This window comes from Mustelus asterias, chromosome 6 (genome assembly GCF_964213995.1).
Source record: "Mustelus asterias chromosome 6, sMusAst1.hap1.1, whole genome shotgun sequence".
Taxonomy (NCBI): domain Eukaryota; kingdom Metazoa; phylum Chordata; class Chondrichthyes; order Carcharhiniformes; family Triakidae; genus Mustelus; species Mustelus asterias.
Window position 1 is genome coordinate 53,746,052 of NC_135806.1, and position 25,436 is coordinate 53,771,487.

The 25,436-nt window shown below is 42.3% G+C and overlaps 1 protein-coding gene across 4 annotated transcripts in view; it reads right to left on the reverse strand.

The window, feature by feature from the left end:
* The window catches only part of dock8 (dedicator of cytokinesis 8), a 252,915-nt gene that overhangs the window by 209,640 nt on the left and 17,839 nt on the right, over positions 1-25,436 (reverse strand). For all 4 annotated transcript variants that reach the window (XM_078214327.1, XM_078214325.1, XM_078214326.1 and 1 more), the window contains exon 2: positions 10,784-10,889. In XM_078214327.1, coding sequence (XP_078070453.1) covers positions 10,784-10,889 — 106 coding nt within the window. The remainder of the gene's footprint in view (positions 1-10,783; positions 10,890-25,436) is intronic.

Below are 25,436 nucleotides of genomic sequence, written 5' to 3' on the forward strand. Positions count from 1 at the left end.
TTTGGTAATCTTACATTGAGTTGACTGTTTAAATGGCAATTTTCCCATATTATGATATCAAGCCCGATTCTCCGACCTCGCCCAGAGTTGGAATTCTCTGGTCTCGCCGCAGTGAATGGCGATTTGGCTGAGTGCCAAATTCCCCTTTCGCGCTGGCAATGGCGACGAGGGGCGAATGGCTGGAGAATTCCAGCCACCACCTTCTGGTGAACTGTTCAAGACTTTAGGGAAGATCTCAAGTATACTTTGGAAAAAAGCATCAGGTTCAGTTCAATTTGCACTAACAAGCTATTCCTTTAGACTTTGGAAATTTCTTATTTGAAATATTAACCACACATGACTTATTTCCTTTTCAGATTCTATTGATTCCAATATAATCTTTATAATTGTTTTCTCACAGGTAATGTTTGAGCTATTTAACATGCACTTCAATGTTTGGTTCCTGCTTAAGCAGGAATGACTGCTTTCTTTATTAACTAGCTTAATCTTCAAAGATAAATGTAGATAAGGAAGGCCATTCTGCCAGTCTTAGTTCATTCATTTGGAACTGCTCAAGCTTATCACCGTCACAGCATTCAACTACTGCTCAAATGTTATGAATATCTATAGTGGAGATCATGAGGGAACAAAACTATGCATTGATTCTTCCAATCACATCGCAACTATTGTCTACTTTATGTTAATGGCAGAATCACAGGTCAACATTTTAAGAGGTCTGCAGTATTAATCATGATGAGGAACTAAGTTAGTTCCACTGACACACTGAAAATATTATTCTTCATATCTTTTAATCCATCACCATTTAAGAAAAGAATGTTCCAAAATCTGTCCTCAGTTTGATTTTTAAGTTCCTCGTTCCAAATAACTGAATCATACCTCTCAGACAATGCCCCAGAAAGCACCATCACCATCCATGTGTGTGTCCTGTCCCATCAGCACCAGAAGTGGGGGCACAGTGGTATACAGTTGGGAGGCATTTACCCTAGGAGTTACCAAAATTGACTACGGACCCCATGAGATCTCATGGCATCAGGTCAAACATGGGCAAGGAAACCTCCTGCTGATTACTACCTACCATTCCCTCCCCTCCCTCCCTCAGATGAAGAATCAATACTCCTCCATGCTGGACACCATTTTGAAGAAGCACCGAGGTGATGTGGCCACAAGGTGTACTCTGGGCAAGGGGCCTTCAATGTCCACCATCAAGAGAGGGGGTGGTGAGCTACCGCCTACTTGAACTACTGCAGTCCATGTGATGCAAGTACACCCACAGGGCTCAGGAGCAAGCAGTGGTGGCATGAAGAACCTGGTCGGCCATGGAGAGGAAAATCAGACAGGTCCAATCCTCTTTGCTCAATGTACTGACGAGTGCTCCACCAATCTACTGCCAAGTTAAAAAGTGGAAAGTCTGCTCTTGTACGTCTGTCATTGGCTGTGCTGCAATAAAGGAAAGGTGCCAAAGGTGATATTTATCTTTTCGTCTTATCAATCTCAATGAATGGAGGTTGATTCCACTCGCAACAATAAGCAAACACAAGAGCAACACCCCGAATAACCTTTGCATATGTAAACATTTCATGACACATTTCAGTGACTCTTTAGCTACGCAGCTGTGATCTAGAATATGCTGAATGTTTTCCTTCAAACTGTTGCCACAACAATTAATACGTCAAGCAGATCTCATTCAGGTTCTTTGTTTAAAAAAAAACTCTCTCACATTCAGTTCCCTTTATAGAAAAAAAGGCCAAAATTACTGAGAGAGTTACCGAATACATTTTAACTCCTATTTTCTCCATCTGATCTATTTACATGTGAGGTTTTTTTAAAAACACATGACATCAAGGACAAGGTCAAACAGAGCTGATTTATTTTTCTGTGATGGTGTTTGCATTTGTTCAGCCAACTTTCAAGCCTCTCCTCCCTTCCTTTCCTGGAGGCTTTAACTCAGAGTCTGAGCTTGACTAGGTTACCCATCATGAACATGGGCAGCATCACAATCCAAGCAAAGTCCAGTCTTTACCTGCTTATCTGGAGTCCACTGACATGCCCAATTTCCCTGGCTCTTGGGGACTACCAACAGTTAAAGCATTCACACTGCCTCCTGGATCAGATTCAACTCAAATATCCTCCCTTTCAAAAAGTTATTTTCTCTTCTTTTTCCAATTGGGTATTTCCACTTGTACCATTTATGATCAAGGGCAAAATCAACAACCTTCTGGGCTTCCCCCAGACTGTCTTAAAACTGACTGCAAGGTTTAAAAGAAAAATCCAAGCAGATACAAGGATTCATCCTGTTTTGATTTATAATTCCTCTCATGTAAATCGTACCAAAGCCAGAGATCTTGCATATTTAAAATGAGAAATCATTGCTCAGGTTCTGTCAAGTTCTGCTATATTCTTATTGCTTCATAACCAAGGGAGCCAGCATACATTGCTACTCTTGCACAGCGACTTTGTCAATCCTCCTTATCATCTTGTACACCTCAATTAGATCTCTTCTCATTGGGCGGCATGGTGGCACAGTGGTTAGCGCTGCTGTCGCACAGCTCCAGGGACCCAGGTTCGATTCCGACTTGCGTCAGTGTGTGGAGTTTGCACATTCTCCCCACGTGTCTGCGTGGGTTTCCTCCGGGTGCGCCGGTTTCCTCCCACAGTCCAAAGATGTGCGGGTTAGGTGGATTGGCCGTATTGGCCATGCTAAATTTGCTATTAGTGTCAGGGGGACTAACTAGGGTAAATGCATGGGATTATAGGCATAGGGCCTGGGTGGGATTGTGGTCGGTACAGACTCAATGGGCCAAATGGCCTCCTTCTGCACTGCAGGATTCTATGATTCTTCTAAACTCCGGGGAGTATAGGCATAAACTGCCCAATCTCTCTTCGTAAGACAAACCCCTCATCTCTGGAGACAGGCATGACATTTGGAGGCTGACTGTAGGTAGGGCATTGGAAGAGAGCAGAACAGAAACAAAAAGCTCAGCAGGCCGAGGAGGGCCCAGACAGAACAGGGGCCAGTGAATCAGGCATGTTCTCAGCCCACTGACCTCTCCAGCAGCAAATGTGGCAGAGACTGGCATGCCAGAGTGTGGCTTCACCAGACGATTCTTAACACTTTCAGAGAGAAGCAGGGGAGTTATCCCTGGTGGCCGGTTAACATTTATCCCTCAATTAACATCACACACAAAAAAAGGGAGTATCTAGTCATTAATACATTGCTGTTTGTGGGAGCTCGTATGCACATATCGGCTGCCATATTTTGTGCTTCATTAACTGTAAAGCTCTGAGATGTTAGGTCATCCTTAAAAGTGCTATATGAATGCAAGTCTTTCTTTATTTAAAAGATATCCAAAATACTGACCATGGTTGAAAGGCTGCATTTTATTTCCCTTTCATTTGTCTTAAAAGGGTGGTTGGTGTTTTCCGCATAACGATGCTGCTCCCACTGTGGTGTTAGACAACAAATCCCAGCATTTTGATCCAGCAACAATGAAATCATTATCATATCTGTCCAAGTCTGTCAGGGTGCAGCACAGTGGTTAGCACTGCTGCCTCTCAGTGCCAAGGACCGGAGTTCAATTCCGGCCTTGAGTGACTGTCTGTGTGGAGTTTGCACGTTCTCCCAGTGCCTGCGTGGGTTTCCTCCGGGTGCTCTGGTTTCCTCCCACAGTCCAAAAGGTGTGTGGGTCAGGTTGATTGGCCATGCTAAATTGCCCCTTAGTGTCAGGGAGTGAGCTGGGTAAATATGTAGGGTTACAGGGATATGGCCTGGATAGGATTGTTGTTGGTGCACACTCGATGGGCTGACTGGCCTCTTTCCTTTACTGTAGTGATTCTATGAAGTCAGTACAGTTGTGGCTTTAAGTGAAACTTGGAAATGACGCTGTTCCTACAGCATTGCTTCTATTGTCATTCCCAGTAATACAGTCCAGGGTAAAAGAGAAGTTCTGCCAACTTCATATGCTGCTACAGCACATTCAATAGTTAATACATTCCACAGCCATATTGTGCAGGTGTCCCCAGGAGTGGACACTGGATACCCTGTCTTCAGAAGGAAATTGCTCCATCCTGGACGATGTTGAAGTTCTTAAAAAGTTATGCCACATGTAGCTGCCCAGGCGAGCACTAGGATTTCATCATGGTCTTGATTTGACTCGAGTAGATAGAAAGGCTTTGAAAAGTCAGAGATAAAGCTCATAGTACTGAACATCTGCACTGCTTTGTAGTCATAACATTTACATAGCTGGTCCAGGTAGGCTTCTGATCAAAGGGAAGAGATGCTGGGTGATGGTCTAGGTAAGCATGTTAGTGTTTGTTGTTGGGGAAGGTCATTGTCTGATATTGATATGGTGCAAATTTAACTTGTTACTTGCCACCTTTCAGCTTCATTTCTGAATCAAAATTGGGGAATTTCTATTGGGCTTTTCGGATTGTCTGCTGTTAAGCTTGGATGTTAAACCCAGTGAAACTGGTTAGAGTATCCATAATATATTCCTAAATCATGTATTGAAAATCATCTAACTGTACAAATGACAGTGGTAGAGTAAGGGAAATTTGTAATTTATCTAAAAGGTCTGTAGAATCTGTAATTGTTTGAAAAGTACTTTTAAAGCATTTGCATCAATTGTAAATTAATTTTCTTGGCAAGTAAGGAGAACTATGAGCTCAGGACCTGAAGGGCAAAGGCACAGATACAGACAGAAAGAGAAAGCAAGAGGAACATAGAAAATTCTTGTGTGGAGAAGAAGCAAATCACTCTTAGGAAGAGTTTTGTTTGGCAAATGACAGGAGCTCTTGGAGGTACTCATCTAGCTGACTAAAACGTTTCTCCAGGATCACTCAGTTTCTGACTTCATTACAGCCTTGGTTCAAACATGGTCAAAAGAGCTGAATTCCAGAGGTGAGGTGAGAGTGACAGTCTGACAATCCTTGACATCAAGGCCGCATTCGGCCGAGTGTGGCATCAAGGAGCCCTAGCGAAACTGGAATCAATGGGTATCGGGGGCAAACTCTCCGCTGGTTGGAGTCATAGGTACATAGGAAGGTGGTTATGGAGGGTCAGTCATCTCAGCTCCACGACATCATTGCAGGAATCCCTCAGAGTAGTGTTTTAGGCCCAACAATCTTCAGCTGCTTTATCAATGACCTTCCCTCCATCATAAGGTTAGAAGTGAGGATGTTCACTGATGATTGCACAATGTTCAGCACCATTTGTGACTCCTCAGATACTGAAGCAGTACATGTTCAAATGCAACAAGATCTGGACAATATCCAGCTTTGGGTTAACAAGCGGCAAATAATATTCATGCCACACAATTGCCAGGCAATGACCATCACCAATAAGAGACACACTAACCACCACCCCTTAACATTCAATGGTGGAACCATCACCGAATCCCCCACTGTCAACATCCTTGAGGTTACCATTGACCAGAAACTCAACTGGACTCACCACATAAACACAGTGGCTACAAGAGCAGGTCAGAGGCTAGGAATACTGCGGCGAGTAACTCACCTCCTGACTCCGCAGAGCCTATCCACCATCTACAAGGCACAAGTCAGGAGTGTAATGGAATACTCCTCCCCACTTGCTTGGATGGGTGCAGCTCCAACAACACTCAAGAAACTTGACACCATCGAGGACAAAGCAGCTGACTGGATTGGCACCACATCTACAAACATTCAATCCCTCCACCACCAACGCTCAGTAGCAGCAGTGTGTACTATCCACAAGATGCACTGCAGCAATTCACCAAAGATTCTTAGACAGAACCTTCCAAACCCACGACCATTTCCATCTAGAAGGACAAGGGCAGCAGGTAAATGGGAACACCACCACCTGCAAGTTCCTCTCCAAACCACTCACCGTCCTGACTTGGAAACATATTGCCATTCCTTCGCTGGGTCAAAATCCTGGAATTCCTTTCCTAACAGCATTGTGGTCAACCCACAGAACATGGACTGCAGCGATTCAAGAAGGCAGCTCACCACCACCTTCTCAAGGGCAACTAGGAATGGGCAATAAATGCTGGCCAGTGATGCCCATGTCCCACGAATGAATAAAAAAGAAGCTGGGTAAGTGGCTTGGAGATGCAGCTGGGCCCTTTGCCAGAAAGGGCCAAACCTTTAACTGGGATATTATTCGATGGTGATTTGAAAAGTTACACCATCAGGACTGTCATGACAGGAGGGAGAGGGTGTGTAGAAGTGTACCTTGCTGATAATGATTGTACTCGTAAAACCTGAAGGTAAAAGCTGTTGTCAGGAGAAGCCCTGGCCTACCCTGCATAAATAAAGAACAGTATTTTGTGGAACTGTATAGCTACGCAAGGCCACATTTGTGTGGAGGGCAATATGGGAGCTTATAAGACACATCTTTGCTATATCAACCATTTCAAGTGAAATTTATATTTTTATTTGAAGTATTTTCCTGTTGATTCAGGTTTAATTTGTGTTAGTACTGATTGGTAAAGTAAAAGACACACGAATAGAAATCTTGCTAGTAATTCTTTCATTAGGGGTCATTAAGTAAGTTTGGAAATTTTGGTTTATGGTTTCCCTATAAGGACCATACACAAATAAAAATCTTCAACTCACTTCATCTTTCTTTCCAAAAGGCAGGTTGAGTAGCTTGCTTCAGCAAAATGGGTTTGTGTAATGCCTTTGCATAGTAAAGTGTCCCACGTCACTTCGCATGAGCAATTATCAAACAAAATTTGACACCGAGGCACATGAAGAGGCAGGTTTGAAGGAATATCTTGCAACAGCAGAGAGGGGTGGAGAGATAGGGAGCTGAATTTTCATGGAGTTGGGGAGATTCAATGGAAGTGAAAAAAAATGGCTGGGACCAATTGAGGGATTTCCCAAATACATTTCTGGTGGCCCTAATGTTCACCAGTGTGAGTTAAGGGTGTGGGCCACAAGCCTGCACTCGCTACCTCATCATCTCCATAATGGGAAAGGCATCACCTGGACCTCTGTAATTTTCACGAGCAGGGCCAGCTTTTAAAGGACTCATGGTTCACGACTCCAGAGACCTTTTGTTAACCACAGTCTGGATGAGAGAATGTTTTGCAAGATGAGATCAAAAGTGTGACACTGTGCCCCATGTCAAGCTGTGACACTTCCCCCACACCCATGGTTCCTCATATCCTGGATATTAAGTTACACCCCTCTGCCACCTTGGTCCCTCATACCATCCATGCCAGGCTGTGGTACATCCATATCCATTCACCACTTACACACTGTGCAAAAACAACAAATGCTATTCTAACAATAGGATATCTGAGAAAGCTTTTTAAAAGATCCATTCATTTGTAGCTTTCTTAAAAAAAACTCCTGCGAGTAACAGCTCTATGAGAGTGTCAATCATCCAGGTCCATAAAATATCTGTGGCAGAAACTGGAAGCATTTGAAACTTCTTGATCGTGTGTAAATAATCATTGTGCAATTGACAAATTAGATCACAGTGCAAGAACTATCAATCAAGCAATGTTTTTCCTGGGGTGCAGACAGTTCAACAGACTAATAGATGGTTGTACTGGCAGCCAAGCCTTATTATCCATTCCTAGCTGAGAGCCTGGACATTCATTAGACTGTTGAAACAGCTATCCCCAGGCAAAACATTGCTTAATTGACAACTCCTGCTCTGTGATTGACTGTGTCAATTGTACAATGTTTATTCATACAAGGTAAGATAGTTTTAAGTACTTACAGTTTCTGACATTGATACTTTAAAGATTTTGGATGATTGACACTTTTATTGGGCTGTAATGAAAGTGTTATGAATGATTGACTTTTTAAAGCTTGTTAAACATGTCTTGTTATTACTGCATAGGGTTTATTGGATTTATACAGAGTGTATAATGGGATATTGGACATGGAAGTGCCATAGATCTGCATGGAGGTTACGAGAGGCCATAGGTGTTGGGTCAATGGGCAGAGCTTGGCATGGAGCTATGAGGGTTGGGTGTGGAAAGAGGTGGCATGGGGAATGTAGAAGGGAGGAATGTAAGAAGGTCAGAGGGGAAGAGGCCTATCCTTTGTTTCGCTGGGATAAAGTTCCAGAGCACCAAGGAGGGCATTTTAAACAGTCTGCCTCGGCACTTGTTCCTGTGGCTGCCTCGGAAACACTTCCAGGGAGCGGTGGCTTCCAATCCACTTAACATCCAACCCCACATTAGAACAAAAATCCTAATTTTAGTGGCACTTTCTCCCGAGGTGGATAGACCGAGTCAGGAAATTTCCCGACTCCCACAACCCACCTCTAGGAATAGAACCCAGGAGGGAATCCTAGAATGGGAATGCGCAAGTGAGCAGAATGAGGGAGGACAGAAATCTCAGAGGCTTCTGTAGTTTTTTTAGCATATTTTGTTTCAGAATGCTCCATTGGAGGTTTTAGTACTGTATAAATATAAGTTCTGTTTCTAGGCAGGAAGAGGGTACTGATACAGGGAGGAGAAAAGTTATTGAATCGAGTTGAAAACAAGGATGAGAATGTTAAAATCAAAGCGCCATTGGATTTGGTACCTCTTGCTTGCACTAGATTTTAATCTGTGCACCATTGGTGTCCATTTTTTCAGCTGCCTAGGTGCTAGTGTCTGGAATTCTCTCCATAATACTTTCTACCGTCTACCATCCTCCTCCAAGACACTCCTTAAACTCTACCTCTTTGACTGGGCTTTTGTTCAACTGTTCTAATATCTTATGTGGCTAAGTGTCAAATGTTATTCGATAGCATTCCTGTGTCATGCCTTGGAATGTTTTGCTATGTTAAAAAAGTGCTCTATAAATGCAAGTTGTTATTGAGATATGCTCAGTCAGGGTGCATCACGAATACCCATGTAAAAGGTTGAAAAAGTCTAGGCGCTTGCAAGTCATGCAGATAATTGTGTCTCAATCTCTTACACCCATTCACCAATCCGTGCTCTTGAACACGTCCCAGTTCCTTATAACAACAATCTCTTTTCCCTGAACTCCCACAAGCTGAAGAGCCATACACCAGTTTCCTGCAATTAGCCTGGTTCACACTCAGTTCAAAATTCCCAGAGATTTGTATTTTTGGTGTTTCATGTCAGTTTTTCCAAACAGATTTTTAAAAGATGTATCCCGAAAGATCTGTAATGAATTGTTTCTTTGAAAATATGAGTGAAGCTTGCCTTTGCATTTTCTCAAAATGACTGTATGAATGATGGTTAGATGGTTTCCAACTTTAATTTTCATTCTTAAAGATGAAATATGCAGTAGGGGTTCCTCTTCTCCCTTGGTTCCCAGTTGTTGATGTTTCCTGTTGGCTTTTTGACAATTGTTACCGTACCATGCAAATTAATAAGAGTAACAGAAATCTTGACTGATGTCTACGTCAGCAAAAATGGCCTGGAGATAGCTGCAGCTTTCTGATTACATCTCCGCACGATATTTCTAGCTTAATTGTTTTGTATGCACCCAACAGTTACTTAAATGTGAAATATTCTCCAGCAGCCATATCTTTAAAAAGTATGTTTGAAAAACTGCTGCGAAAGACCAGAAATAAAAGTTTGTTTTTTGCTGCACCTAAATCTCTGGGTATTTTGAACTGAGTGTGAACGAGAATGATTGTAGGAAATGTGCGCGTGCCTCTTCAGTTTGTGGGGGCGTTAGGGGAAAAAAGGGGATTGGGGTAGTGCTGTTATAACGAAACTTTGGTTCACGTCCCTCTCATGAGAACAAGCACAAAAATCAAGAGTGACGCTCCAGCGCATTATGCAAAGGGTGCTGCACTGTCAGAAACGCCAGCTCTTAGATGAGCTGTTAAAGCATAGCCCTCCTACTTGGGTGGATGCCAAAGGTCCTATGGCATTATGTCCTGGTCAATCTTTGATCCTTCCATCAATATCACAAAATAGATCATGTGGTTACAATCACTTGGCTGTTTGTGGGGAGTTTGCAGAGCATTAACTGACTGCTCTTTTTTCTACATTACAATACTTCTTAAAGTACTTAATTGACAGAGAAGTACTTCGAGACGTCTGCTGATTATGAGCAGTGCTGTATAAATACAAGCCTTTCCTTTTTTTAAGAAGCAACTATAAGAATTGAAACAAATATACTCGATAGAATTTCATTCCAGATATGTTGCCATTTACAAATACCAAATCATTCCATTAACAGCATTTTTGTACAACATTAAAACATCTGAAAGCCATTAGTAGGTACATCAACATTAATTGTCCACACAACAGAATGCAAAACAATACTGCTCTTTGGTGAGAACAGCTACAAGAATCATTCTCCAGTTTTATGTTCTCTCAAACTATTGGATGAAGGTTGCCAGTCACACAAGTCAGAAGGATAATGGTTAGGGAAATTGAACACTGCTGTGGTAGATTTTGAGAGTGGGATTAAGATATTATTGTTGGGCAGAGCATAGTAAGTTTCACTCTGATGCTAGGACATTTCACCTGGGACTGCTTGATGGTGGAGCCATTCCTCAGCATTAACCTCCTTAAAGAGCCCCAAAATGAATCAAAATTAGAAAGATTGAATATCTTTGATGCAATGATCATGCATCTGTTGCTCTCCCAGTTCATCTACGTTAGTTTTTCTTTCCATTGTTTGGTCATTCTACTTTGCCTTCCTCGTAACACTCATGAATCACTCAGGACCTTGTGGGAAATTTTCTAATAATCCCTTAGCCCCCAAGTGCAAGTTAAATCAATGTTTTGGTGTTCTGCATTGAATTAAACAGAAATGGTCCATCATATGCCTTGCAGTCTCTCACAGAAGTGAAACTGAATCTTTTACTTACCATCTGCAGTGAAGTGGAGCCATAGGCACTTAAAGTGCGTTGGTGACAAACAGCTGCTGCATTTGTTTGTTGGAAACATTGCCTCCTAATTTCAGCTGAGGAATACCTACAATAAAGAATCATTACATTAAAACTTAAGATGTGGATAATGGCAGAACTCTTAGATGATTAAAGTATTTTGTTTCAGTAATAATTCATTTTCTGTTACAGATCAATGACAGGTTCAGGACTGTGTGTCCTGTCTTTGCTAGCTTAAAAAAACTCTTGATTTTTCCTTAGGTTTTTTGTTAAAATGTGTTGACAGGCAAAGAGAACTCCATAACTATTCCTATCATTCATAACCAGCTCAAACTAGGTTTCCAAGTACCTGTTTCAACCTCAATGGGACTTGGCAGTAAAAAAAAGTGTTGAATAAAACATGCGAGTCCCAATATTAAATCCAGGCAGGTAGATAGCAGCATTACATGTGTAAAATAATTACTGCTCAAAGACTTTCTTCATTTAAAATTACATCAAAAGTCACAAGTTTGACAAGCCACAGAGTGCAAAGGTATTTATTGAAACATTCCTCTTTTCATAAAAAGAAAAACAAATGCATGCCCTACCATTTGCAAGTTACCCATTATACTTGGCCCTTAAAAGATCATATATGAACAAAAAGGTGTTTCTTTCTAGTCACGCACACCTTCAGGGAATCGGATCCTAGAGGTACCCCAGATGATGTGGTGGGATCCCGATTCCCCCCCCCCCCCCCCCCCCCGGGCTGGGCATTTACCCTGCACCTGGAGGTCTTTGATGGCTCAACTCTTAACACAATGGTTAGCCAGGCAAAATTAGAAGTAAAATTAAAACAAGTTACTCCTGACTAACTACACTTAACCTCCCCAGGTCCCCCAAATTGCACCTTCAACCACACTCCCAATCCCTCGCCAACTGCCCCAACGACTCTCACAGCACTCCGACTACTCAACCGCAGCACCAATTACCCTTCCATCCTCCACACCACCCACCCAACTGCTCTGTGGACCACCGGTCTACCCTTCCACTCTACCCTACTGCTCCTAACTGCCTTCGCTAACCCCCGCATCACCCCATGATTACCCTCCCAATCCCTACCTCCCACCCCCTCGCTCAGCTCTTTTACTTCTGAGTATTTCTGACATGTGTGCAGATTGTTATGAAGCCATACTTCATAAAGAAAACTATTTTATGTATTTAGTAGATGGAGACTACAAACCTGAATCTTTACAAAAACCAAGGGGTTTTTTTACATTCCAAGCACTTGAGATCACAGAGATGGCTGCAAATTTGTATCACTGTACTTTCTACATTCCAAAGCTACTGAAATGGATACTACCTATCAAAGTACCCATTAAAAGACCAACCACCTTTCCAGCCCCCATTCACAACTGGGTGGGGACTATCATTAGACATCACTTCAGACAATGGACCCTGGCTGACAGAGGGATTCCCATCCATAATCTGCCACTCACCTGATGAAGGAGCAGTGCTCCGAAAGCTTGTGATTCCAAGTAAACCTGTTGGACTTTAACCTGGTGTTGAGAGACTTCTTACCGTGCCCAACCCAGTCCAACTCCGGCATCTCCACATCATCCATAATCTAATCAAGTTACAACTACAATCCATTAGCCATGACCTTATTTGGTTCACTTGATAGTTGGAGAGAGTGTCATGTGACAAGACAGTTAACCTTTTGTGTGTTTAAACACCCACTTTCTCCATAGAGCAGTACAAATAAATGAGATGCTGGAGAAACAAGAACCTGGCGTGGGTCTCTCTATACCCACCCACCCACCCACACACAACTTGCAATTTAAGAAGTCATCTTCGTTTTTGCTTCCTCTCCATTTGCCACAACCAGATTTGTTTTGAAGACGCTCCACATGTCACCGGTGGAAGGACTGAATGTTTGTGAAAGGGGTGTCAATCAAGCAGGTTGCTTGAGTGTTGTTGGAGCTGCATTCATCCAGCCAAGAGGAGAGTGTTGCATCACACTCCTGACTTGTACCTTGTAGATGATGGATCGACTTTTGGGAGTCAAGAGGCGAGTTACTCACTGCAGAATTCCAAGCCTTTGACATGCTTTTGTAATGATAATAAACATATTGCTAATTAAGTTCAGTTTCTGGTCAATGGTAACCCCTCAGGCTTTGATAGTGGGGAATTCAGCAATGGTAATGCCACGGAGCAATGGTTAGATTCTCTCTTGCAGGAGATGGTCATTGTCTGGCACAAGTGTTGCACAAATGTTACTTACCATTTGTCATAGGAATTGGGAGAAGTAGGTAATTCAGCCCTTTGAGCCTGTTCCGTCATTCAATCAGATCATGGCTGATCTCTCCCTGGTCTCAAATCCACCTCCCTACCTGTTACCATTTCCCTTTAACCCATTTTATTTTTAAAATCAGAAATATATCTATCTCTTTCTTGAAACCATTTAATGATTCAGACTCCACCGCGCTATGGGGCAGTGAGTTCCACAAATCCACCACCCTCTGCGAGAAGTTGTTCCTCCGCGTCTCAGTTTTAAATTTACTGCTTCTCAACCTACACCTGTGATCACTTGTTCTAGATTGTCCCACAAGGGGAAACATTTGGTCTACGTTTACTTTATCTATCCCTTTTAGTATTTTATATATCTTGATCAGATCCCCTCTCACTCTTCTGAACTCCAGCGAGTATAAGCCCAAACAGTTTAATCTCTCCTCATAGGTCAAACCCTTTCATTCCCAGAATCAATCTGGTGAGCCTCCTCTGAACTGCCTCCAATGCCACCACATCCTTCTTCAAATAAGGCGGCCAAAACTGAACACATATTCCAGATGTGGTCTCACCAATACCCTCTACAATTGCAACAACACTTCTCTACTTTTATACTTCAGTCCTTTTGCAATAAATGCTAACATTCCACTTGCCTTTTGTATTACATGCCCACACCAACCCAAGCCTGGATATTGTCCAGGTCTTGCTGCATTTGGACATGGACTGCTTTAGTATCGGAGGAATCACGAATGATGCTGAACATTTTGTGCAATCATCAGCGAATATTCCCACTTCTGATCTAATGATGGAAGGAAGGTCATTGATGAAGCAGTGAAAATGGTTGAGGAGGAGGCTCCTCAAATTTCCCCATCCTCAATGATGGGCGAGCCAAAGACAAGGCTGAAGCATTTGCAACAACTTCAGCCAGAAGTGCCGAGTGGATGATCTATCTGGTCCTCCTCCAGAGGTTCCCAACATCACAAGATGCCAGTCTTCACCAATTTGTTTCACTCCCTGAGATAAAGGAAATCATAGAAATCATAGAAACCCTACAGTGCAGAAGGAGGCCATTCGGCCCATCGAGTCTGCACCGACCACAATCCCACCCAGGCCCTACCCCCACATATTTACCCACTAATCCCTCTAACCTACGCATCCCAGGACTCTAAGGGGCAATTTTTAACCTGGCCAATCAACCTAACCCGCACATCTTTGGACTGTGGGAGGAAACCGGAGCACCCGGAGGAAACCCACGCAGACACGAGGAGAATGTGCAAACTCCACACAGACAGTGACCCAAGCCAGGAATCGAACCTGGGACCCTGGAGCTGTGAAGCAGCAGTGCTAACCACTGTGCTACCGGGGATAGCTGAAAAGACTGGATACTGCAAAGGCTAGGGGCCTTGACAATAGTACTGAAGATTTGTACTCAATCAGTAGTAAATTGATGGAAGATGTCAGCAATAGTGTTATCAAGCAGCATTTGCTTAAGTATAGCTTGCTCACTAATACTCAGTTTGTGTTCTATCAGGGCCACGAAGCTCCTGACCTCATCACAACCTTGTTTCAAACATGGACAGACATGGACAAACATGGACAAATGACCTGAGCTTCAGAGGTGGGGCAAGAGTGACAGCCTTTGACATCAAGGCAGCATTAAATTGTGTGGATTCAAGAAGGCATAGTAAAGCTGAAATCAAAGGGAATAAGGGGGAAAATTCCAAATGTTGGAGTGATACCTAACATGAAGGAAAATGGTTGCGGCGGTTGGAGATCAATCATCTCAGCTCAAGGACATAATTGCACGGGTTCCTCTGGGATACTGCCCTCAGCTGCTTCATCAATGACATTCCATCCATTAAAGGTCAGAGATGGGATGTTCGCCGATGATTGCACAACGTTCAGCACCATTCACGACTCTTAGATACTGAAGCAGTCCATGTCCAAATGCAGCAAGACCGGGACAATATCCAAGATTTGTCTAACAAGTGGAAAGTATTCATGTCACACCAGTGCCAGGCAATGACCATTTCCAAAGAGAGAGAGAGAATCTAACCATCTTCACATTTAATGACATTAACATTGTTAAATCTCCCACTCTCATCTTAGGGGGCACCATTGACCAGGGCAAGTTGATAAGATGGATACGAAAGCATATGGGATGCCTGGTGCTGTAAAGACAAAAACAAGAATGTCAGAGTAATTTTTTCCAAGTCACTGGCTAGATCTCAAATGGAGCACTGTGTTCACTTCTGGGAAGCACAATTTAGGAGGCCGGTCACAGCCATGAAGAGGATGTAAAGGAGGCTTATCCAGGATGTCACAAGGGATGAGGGACTTCATTGTTCCTCCCTGCCTAGCCTCCGACACATCCACTCCATTCACTCATCCACCCCAGGTTCCCGATCCCTCCCTATTCAAAACTCCAGATTTACCTGTGTGTAGCTGCCATGGCGGTCTTCATCCCAGGGTCTGCTTACAGTCCCTACAGTATCCACTATGGAGTCCTAGCATTGCTGTAACTGCTAGAGCTGCCTCAAGGACAAGAATTCCTCTCACTGAGGGGTGCAAGTCTCATTTTAGCTTGATTAACTCAACAATAGCATGTGATTGCTATTGGGCAGACCTCTGTTTGGCTAGTATCCAACTCTTGCAATGGGGATGGATGAGTAATATGCTGCTGCTCCTATTTTCTATGTTTCTATGTAAAAGTGACATGGTTGGCAAACACAAAAGGAGAGCTGCAGCAGAGGATAATAGAGAAGGCACCTTTACAATGAGCTGTGTATAATGTGTTAAAATCCAGGTCAGAAACTCCAAGGTGTTTTATGAAGTCAGCCTAGATCATACGTTTTGCACTTTGAATTTGGTGCAGGTAAGCATAAGATATTTTACTCCAGATATGATTCAAATGACTCATTAGGGAGCTTTCATCAAACAATGTTAACTGTATTCTTAAATAAACTCAGAAAAAAATACCAATAGCTTTCACTAATTATAAACAAGAAAAAAAAAACCATGATATTGCATGAACCTTAACAACTAAATGCCCTGTTCCAGTACAACAAACCTCTTTATAAACATACACCTGCCACAGGTTTAGCACAGAAAATAAGAATGCTCACATGGTTTTGCAGCTCAGCAATACCTGCTGTGATTACTTCTTTGGATAGCAAATTCAAACTCTGACTTCTCCATTCTGGAAATTCCAGCACCTCGAGGTAGAGATAATGCCACTGCTGGCCTCTAGCTTGCAAACCATCAACAGCAAGATTTTCACTCCAGAAAATTAAAGAAAGACTGCTTCCAAATTAGCCAGCAGGATTTCTAACACCAGGGAGGATATATAGAAACACTGTTCTCAGTCTGGATTCCCCATATATTCTAACTAGCCAGCAACCAAGACTGAAAGTAAGAACTCTGGTGAGGGAGAAAAAAAAACTGTCCCACCTGACCCGTCAATCAATCTTCCCACAACACTTCAAAAACATCGTAAACTCCCAGAAAGTGCATTAGGCCAAGGTTAAAAATAAACAAAACCCCATTTAAGCCATTTAAGCAGCAATAAAAAGGACATCTAATCAGGCAGCCTGGTACCTGTTTGTAACTGCAGAGAACATGATTAAAAGAAACATTTCTTAAAGGAACAGTGGTGTCACAAATGCAGTTAATGATATAGGAATCAGATAAAAGGAGTCCCTGGGGAATCTGTGCCATCAACTTAGCTCAGGAGGTTCTGCAGGAATATACTGTTTGGGTAATGATGGTCTCCAGAGGCTATGGATGGAGTAGAGCTACCATTGCAGGTGATCCGAGGACTAAATTCATTGAGTGAGAAATGGTGAGAGATCCCACATTCTGGAGGCAGATTTGGAATGATGAAGATAACACATGGTGCCACATTTGTTCAGAGACTGATATGAATGTTTTGGAATCTCACAAGTTAATCTGCTATTCCATATGAAATTTTACATTCTTACTGGGTGTACTTTACCTTTTAACTGATGTTTGATTTACAGGGATTCTGATGTGTGTTAAATTGAAAGCTACAAAAAGTAGAAGCTTGTTGCTAATTTCTTCATTTGAAGGTCATTCAGTAAATTTGATACATAGTTCCTCCATTGGGATTGTATCAATATGGAAAATGAAAAATATTAATATCAAAGGCCACATAAAATTACTTGCGAGGATGTCTGGGGATTTCCTTCTTCAAACTATTTTTTCCATTGCTGTGTGTTGTTTTCTTTTACAATTTTTGCAATAGGATAGAAATCAGTTTTGTTTTGAGATCTAGGATTGAATAGAATTCATTGTGTGTCCATGCATTGGTAATAACAGCAATGCAACTTAACATGTTCAGCATCATAGGGCAAAATATCATTAATTTTCAAGTGCACATCTGGATAGGTTTTCAACGCATTGGAATGATGTTTTAGTAAAATGTAGGAAATTGTCTGACCCGAGACATTTCCTCCTGGTCACAATATAAAATCTAAACTTAAAACAACAGCAGTATGCTGTTGTTTTGAAACCTCTAATACCAATAAAGAAAGAGACCTCAATTTTAAAATTGTATTTACTCCAATAGTAGTAATGTGTTTTGCATACACAGATTATCTTGCTGATACATTTGATTAAAGAAAATTCTGCGACTGTGGTGCAAATGGAAGTCTGAATTATAATGGCTCAGGTCTAGGAGATCCAATTTTCAACTTAAAATTTAGCTGTTATTACAATTATCTACCAATATAGATAATTGATCACCTAGAAGTGGTTATTTACTGCAATGAGTTTTGGTTGTCGAGCTGGCTTAACAATTTCTCCTCTTAAGACATGGACTTGAATGGAAAATAGTTTAGGGTGATTAGATAAATCTCTACTCTGTTGACTGTAAAAATGTTAACACGGAAATGGAATGAAGAGAGTTTAGTAATTGGCACAAGTCCAAAACATTGAAACTCGTCATAGCTTGGCTAATTTAGTTCTAATTTATGCAATCTTACTCAGAAGGCTACAACAGTGACCGATTTGGGAAATAGACAAGTTACACTGATGCACAGGGTTGCTCTTCTGAAGTTAGTTGGAAAAAACCGTTCAGTCAGGGAAAAGTGAATTTTGTTTCCTTACGGAGAACCTAATGTGATGAATGTCGATTGGATGGCAAAAATAGAAAAGTACTTCCTTCCTCACAACGGAGTCTTTCAGACTGATTAAGTTTTGCATTAAGTTAAACTGTTAGGTTTATCGTGTTTTACCATTTCCTCAAAAGCTGTTCACGGTCATCATCAGTACTCCTACAAAGATGGAGCTCAACTCAGTTTTATTATTTAGTAATTGTGATTCAGCAACCACTCCTATCTAGTCAGCAAAAGGAGGAGATGAATACACCAGGGGTGTAAATAGTGATTGATGTACGATATAAAATGCATCAGGACACGTTATCAGTTTGGTGTGAAACCTTGAAACAAAAATCAAGCAATGCAGAAGTGGTGAGAGCAAAGAGTCCAGTATATTGTTAGGAGTAAACTGATATATAATATCAATAAGAAACTAATAGGTGAAGAAGCCAACACAACAACAGTTTAGTGTGGGATTAATTGTTTTTTGATCTGGGGATGTGAGCATCATTGGACAGCCATTATTTAGTGCCAATCCACAATTGCCCTCGAGAAGGCAATGTTGAGCTGCTTCTTGAGCATGTGGTGTGTAAATACCCAAATATTTCTGCTCATATAAAAGCAAAATACTGCAGATGCTGAAAATCGGAAAGCAGAAAATGCTCAGGATTGTCAGGAAACAGCAGCAGCACTAACATTTCAGGACAATAACTTTTCATCAGAACTGGGAATAGTTTACACATGTAATAGGCTTTAGATAAGTAAGTGTGGAGGATGGGAAAAGAACAATAGGGATGGTTTGTAATAGAGTGGAAGGCAGGAGAGATTAAATGATAAAAAGAGTTGAATGTCGTCGGGTCCATCCCGAGGCTCGCACAACGGAATTCTCCATTGGCCGCAGGTGGGATTTTACGAGCCTCGCCCGAGTGAGGTCGTAAAATCCCAGACAAAATCATTGGTGTTTTAAATTAATGCTTCAGCACTTAAAATGTGAAAAATGTTTTGGTCCACTCCTTCCTGGAGACAGAGTTGAAAAATCACGCTGAATAATTAAATTTTAGAAAAAGTCAAATTTTTTTCAAATAAAATAAAATGTTGCATAGTACTTTGCTAATAGCTTACCAAGATTCAGTATCTTAGCTCACAGTGGAGGTAAGAATCATTTCTATTTAGTCCTGCTTGCTAAATTCAGAACTGAGGATTAAATAGTACTTAATTGCCATTTTGATTGTTTTAAATCAGCTGCATAGTTTCAGCTATTCGGAAAAGAGGCATGATGGTAAATGATGACCCCGCCCCCGCCACCTCCCCAGGGGAGGCTATGGCTCTTAAGAAACTTCAGTTCAAGTTTTAATAATTACTCTCAGATTTTCAGCACTGACCGTCTTTAATCCAGACTCCTCACCTGCTGGGTTTTACTTCCTGCTAAGTAACAGTCTGGACGGCACAGTGACGCGGTGGTTAGCACTGTCTGCGTGGAGTTTGTATGTTCTCCCAGTGTGGATGTGGGTTTTCACCAGGTGCTCAGATTTCCCCTCACAGTGCAAAGACATGCAGGTTGGATGGATTGGCCATGCTAAATTGCCCCTTAGTTGGTGTGGGTGTGAGAGTGTGGCTATGCTTGATGTGGTGTAATGTCCCTCAAGCTATAAGCCCCTGGTGACAGACTTGCGACCTGTTCCAGGGGTAATTAACCACAGAAACAGATGAAAGTCTGACCTATGCACTATTCGGGTGCAGAAAGGTTCAGAGTAAGCAAGAAAGTGAGAGCAAGAGAGTGAGAGTGAGCGAAATTGAAGACAGTCTAGCTCTGTTACCAGGAGCTCACCCCCTGCATTCAAAACTAATTTCAATTGATGAAAATTAGTTGGGATCATGGTGCATTTGGGGCCTAAGTCACAGAGACCCAGTCCTAAATCACCCCAGGAGAAATAGCTCTCATCGACCTTGACAGAATCCCTACAGTGAGGAGGGGAACCATTTGGTCCATCGAGTCAACATCAACTCTCCGACAGACCGTCTTACACAGGTCCAGGCCCAACCCTCACCATCCGCATAACGATACTCATTTACACCGCTAAAGCCGTCACCTACACATAAAAAGGGGCAAGTTAGCTTGTGTAATCCACCTAACCTGGCACATCTTTGAACTGGCGGGGGGGGGGGGGGGGGGGGAGGGGAGAGAGAAGAGAGAAAGAGAGAACTGGAGCACCCGGAGGAAACCCACATGGGGTGAACGTGCAAACACCACACAGTCACCCAAGACTGGAATTGAACCTGGGTTCCTGGCGCTGTGAGGTAGCAGTGCTAACCACTTAAAAAAGGGCTACAAACAAAATGTGGATGATTTGATCTAATGGATCATTTGTTGTTGAAATCACATATCAAAAATATTAAGCCATGTTAAACATTGATTATATCGTCAAGTTTGTATATTAAAGTGGACTTTTCCAGTACTTGGAAATGTAGAAAATAAACCATAGTAAATAGAGTTCCCATGCAACCTTCTTTGGGAATTTTCTGATGTTTAGGAGGTCAAGCCATTCCAGTTTTCCTCCCCACCTGAAGGCACTGACTCTGCAGGGGTAAGGCACCATTCACCCATCAATCTTTCCCAAATGATCATTTTTCATCTGTGATTCCAGAGATTTTCTAATGGGCTACAATGTAGAAAATGCAATGGGCAAGGCTTTTGTCCATCTGACCACAATAACAGTAATTCTGCCAAAGTTTCCAGAGTCAGTATAATTATAATATTAAAAAGTGAGCTCCAGGCATTGAAAAGTCTCTCATTGGGAACTTGCCCATATGAGGCATGGAATGGCAATGCTGCTATTCCTTCAGGGTTTAAACATCTGCAGCAGCCTTAAGGAATAGAAGTGCACTATAAAAACTGTTTTTGGGAGTTAATTTGTAAATGAAAAATACCTACAAGATCTACCGGGCGAGACAGAGCCTGCAATATTTCCCAAGGCAATAACTCTTCTGGCTGATCTTTGATTACACTTGAGTGTGTTTCTATTCTAGGACCCACACGGGCTCAGTCACGTTATGTCATATTATGAAATATTTTGAGATGTAACTACACAAATGTCCTGAGACTTGTAAATAAAAACAAGGAGGGTCATTGCTTTGTTTCCAATTGGATTGCCTTTGTCCTTAGTTTGAGAACCCTGTAGGTACAGCATATGGACAATGCTCAAAAAGGGACAAATGTGGGCTGACAATGTATATTCCACAGCCATTAGAGGAGGAGTCATGCCAATTTGGAACTAGGTAACACAATCAGATAGTTCTTACTTCATACTGTACAACCCATCCCAGGTGAGGTTCCTCAAAGTTGTTGATCCAGGCAAGACCCTGTCCCTATCCAACTGGGAGGCCCTCAAATTGTTACAATCCCAGAAGAGTAGGGATGAACTGGCTCCCTGTCTCTATTCAACCCCCTCTGTTGCTGGCAACAAAATTTAATCTAGAAAAGATCCCTTTTCCCCCAGATCCCACAGTCATATTGAATTAAATGGTAAAACTCATGCATATGCATTCACGCAGATTAGAAATGGAGGATCAAGTTCCAAGTAAGTAAATATTAAAGAAAACAGGTGTATGAAAAGTCCTTGACACAGGAAGAGTAAATGGTTGCGTGTTGCAACTTGAAATTCCAGTAAAGTTGACTTCAGTAGACGAATAGTCAGTTTTGTGACTCTAATGTCTTGTAGTTTGGCAGAGAAGCTTCCCAGATCTCTTTTCAGCTATGGACCTTGACTGACTTCCAAAGTCAGAGAGAGAGAGAGAGAGAGCTGGAGATATACCTACAAATGGCCATTTGCAGGGGTACTTTGAGTAAATTAGCTGGCTGTTGTTTCTGTGTCAATCTTACACACTAGTTCTCACAGAACACACACCAACAGACAACCATGGGCATCTTTCAGCTGGTTTTTAATACCATTCTTTGCATATTCCAAGTGGAAAGGCAAATCCACAAAATCCGGCATTACAGCAGTATACTCTTGATGAGATGGCCACTATACTGCTTTGTCTCCACTGGAGATGGCAGTTAGCTTCTGGATGCCTTTTAGAAGTATCCAGTCTGGTAACAGGGTGAACCCTGCAACAATTCAGCCAGTGGCTTGTGTGACTATTTTCTTTTAAAGAAACTTAGGTGTTATTTAAAGTCCAATATTTCCAGACTTAATTTGGTGCTTTTCCATCGTTATTGGGACAGTACCCACGTAATAAAAATAATTAATATTGATGACTGAAATGTGTGGCATGTTGGCATCAGCAACAAATGCCGTAAATCAGGCTGTGCGCATTCCAATCCTCCAGTGGTAAATTGCCTCTATCCCACTCTGAAGAGCTCATCAGAATACAGTGCCATATTTAAAAGCAACACCTTCCTTAAGGGAAGCATCTTACTTTCACTTCCCCTGATTAGCAATGGTTACTTATATTAGGAATAGTAGGCCAAACCTGAACCACGCCATGTTGTAATCTAGTAACAGAACAAACTGCAATTTCATCTGCAATGAACTTTGGAATGATAACCATAAATTTCTTGTAATTCAATATAAAACACAACGGTCAGTCACAAAGACAAAGCACAAGTTTCAAGGAAAGCATAGCATATCTGACAGATTAACTACATCCAACTAAACTAAATCTACAAGTGCTGGCACGCTGATCATCCCCTGTCCAGTACAGATAAAGGGATACACCCTTCGGTGATGGATACCGGCTCTGTGCTCTCTGTCATGTTATAAAATATTTCTAACTGGAACTTACTCAGCTGGCTGGGATTTTCAAAACATGACAAAGTGGGTATCACTACTGTTTTCAACAGGATTGCGTTTGTCCTTTAGTTTCAAAGTTCTGTAGGTACAGTATATGGATAATGCTAGAAAAGGGACAAGACATTGGCTAACTGCTGGTGTATTAAAAGTGTCAAACAAGATCAGAATTAGTTAATATCTCAGACAGCTTGTGCCTTGTACCTGTCCAAGTAATATAATTAAAAATTAAGATTGCTGAGCAGAAAACACCAAGCAGTGTCTTTGGAGAGTAAAACAGAGTTAATGGCTGGAATTTTACCACCCCGCCCACCACGAGAATCGGAGCAGGTGAGGGGTGGAACATGGAACGGTCCGTTGACCTCAGGTGGGATTTTATGGTCTCGGGACAAGTGAGGCTGTAAAATCCTGCCCAATGTTGCAGGTTAACCTTCCGGATTTCCTGTTTTAATTTCAGTGTTTCGGCACCTGCAGTATTTTGCTTTCGATTATTGAACTGCCGGACTTGGAATTTGCTGCACAGCGGCTTCTTAAAAATTCTCTCAGGATGCAGCCATTTTGGCTTGGCCTGCATTTATTGGCAATCCCTCACTGCCTTTGGAGAAGGTGTTGGTAAGCAGCTTCCTTAAACTGCTGCAGTAGATCCTGACAGCACTGTGGCTGTAAGGGGATTTCCAGGATTTTGATCCAAATGACAGTGAAGGAATTGCAACGTAGTTCCAAGTCAGGATGGCGAGTGGGTCAGAGGGGAACTTGCAGGTGGCGGTGTTCCCATGTATCTACTGCCCTTGTCCTTCTAGGGTGGCAAAAGACTGTGCATTTGAAAAGTGCTGGCGAAGGAGCCTTGATGTAGTGCATCTTGTAGATGGTACACATTGCTGCCAGTGTGCTGGTGGAGGAGAGTGCCAGTCAACCAGGCTGCTGTGCCCTGGATGGTGTGGAGCTTCAGGTTCATCCAGGCAAATGGAGATTATTCCATCAAACTCCTCACTTCTGCTTTGTCGATGCATTAGGAAGTCAGGTGAGGAGTTACTCACTGCAGAATTCCCACAATATTTATACGGCTGGTCCAGTTCAGTTTCTGTCAATAGTAGCCTCCCAGATGATGACATTTGGGGAGTCAGCAATGGAAATGCCAATGTCAGATGGTTAGGTTCTCTTTTGTTGGAAATGGTCATTGCCCGACACGGAGTCATTATTATGTCACACATCAGCCCAAGCCCGAATGGTGTCCAGGTTTTGCTGCATTTGGACATGGTCTCAGCATCTGAGGAGTTGTTAATGGTGCTAATTGCACATCCCAATTTCTGACTGTTCCTCCATCATCAAGTCATTAATGACACCGCTGAAGATGGTAGGCCTAGAACACTTATCATGAGGAATTCCTGCAGAAATATCCTGGGAGCTCAATGATTTGACTCCAACACCACAACCATCTTCTTTTGTGGTAGATAGGACTCCAACCAATGGAGAATTTCCCTCCAATTCCTACTGACTTCGGTTATGCGCTCTTGAGGTCAGGGCAGTCTCATTCCCATCTCACCTCTTTTGTCCATGTTTGGACCAAGACTATAATGAGGACAGGAGATGAATACACCTGGTGGAACCCAAATTGATTGTCCATAAGCAGCTTATTACGAAGTAAGAGCCACTTGGACTGGAGGCCTTGTGACCCTTCCCTATCTTGATCATCATTCTGTTGGGAGTGATAGGCTCTGTTATTTCTGGTTCTTCCTGTTGACTAGGCATTTGGGTATGCTGTACTTGCAGGATGTTACTCATTCCTGAGAGAGTGCTTGGCACTACAGTGCTGACAAGGGTGCTCTACTGGCCAGTTCAGGAATTGCTTTCCCTTCTTGCATTAACCTGGTATCTTTGTGGTCTGATAAGTTAGACTGACGGTTGGCTTCTGCTCGATGTTCCATTCGTTCCCCTCGGCTTGTTTCTGCATTTTAGTGAAGTTGAGGATTTTTGATCCTGAGCTGCCACCAGATGAAGGTGTTGTTAACAGAACAGTATCCCTTAAAGAGATCTTTGTAGTCTTCAGTAGATTAACTATAAGTCTTGATTAACACCAGAACAATTACACATGTACAGTAATGGGTACTGGCTAGGGGCTATCTCCATACTTCGGTCTTTACCAGTCACTGCTCAACACCAGACTGAGCCCTGAGTCTGAATCTTACGCCTTCTTAAATCACTATGTGGGTGATACTGTACCCTGTATATGCTAGATTCTTACACTATTCTGGGGACCTCAGAAGGATGAATCATCTATTTGGCTGAAGATGGTTGCAAATGCTTCAGCTTTCTCTTTTGAACAGATTTGCTGGACTCCATCATCATTGATGATGAAGAGACTTGTGGAGCTTCCTCCTCCTGTTAGTTGTCCATCACCATTCATGTCTGTAGGTGGCAGGACTGCAGAGCTTAGATCTGATCTGTTAGTTGTGGGGTGCTTAG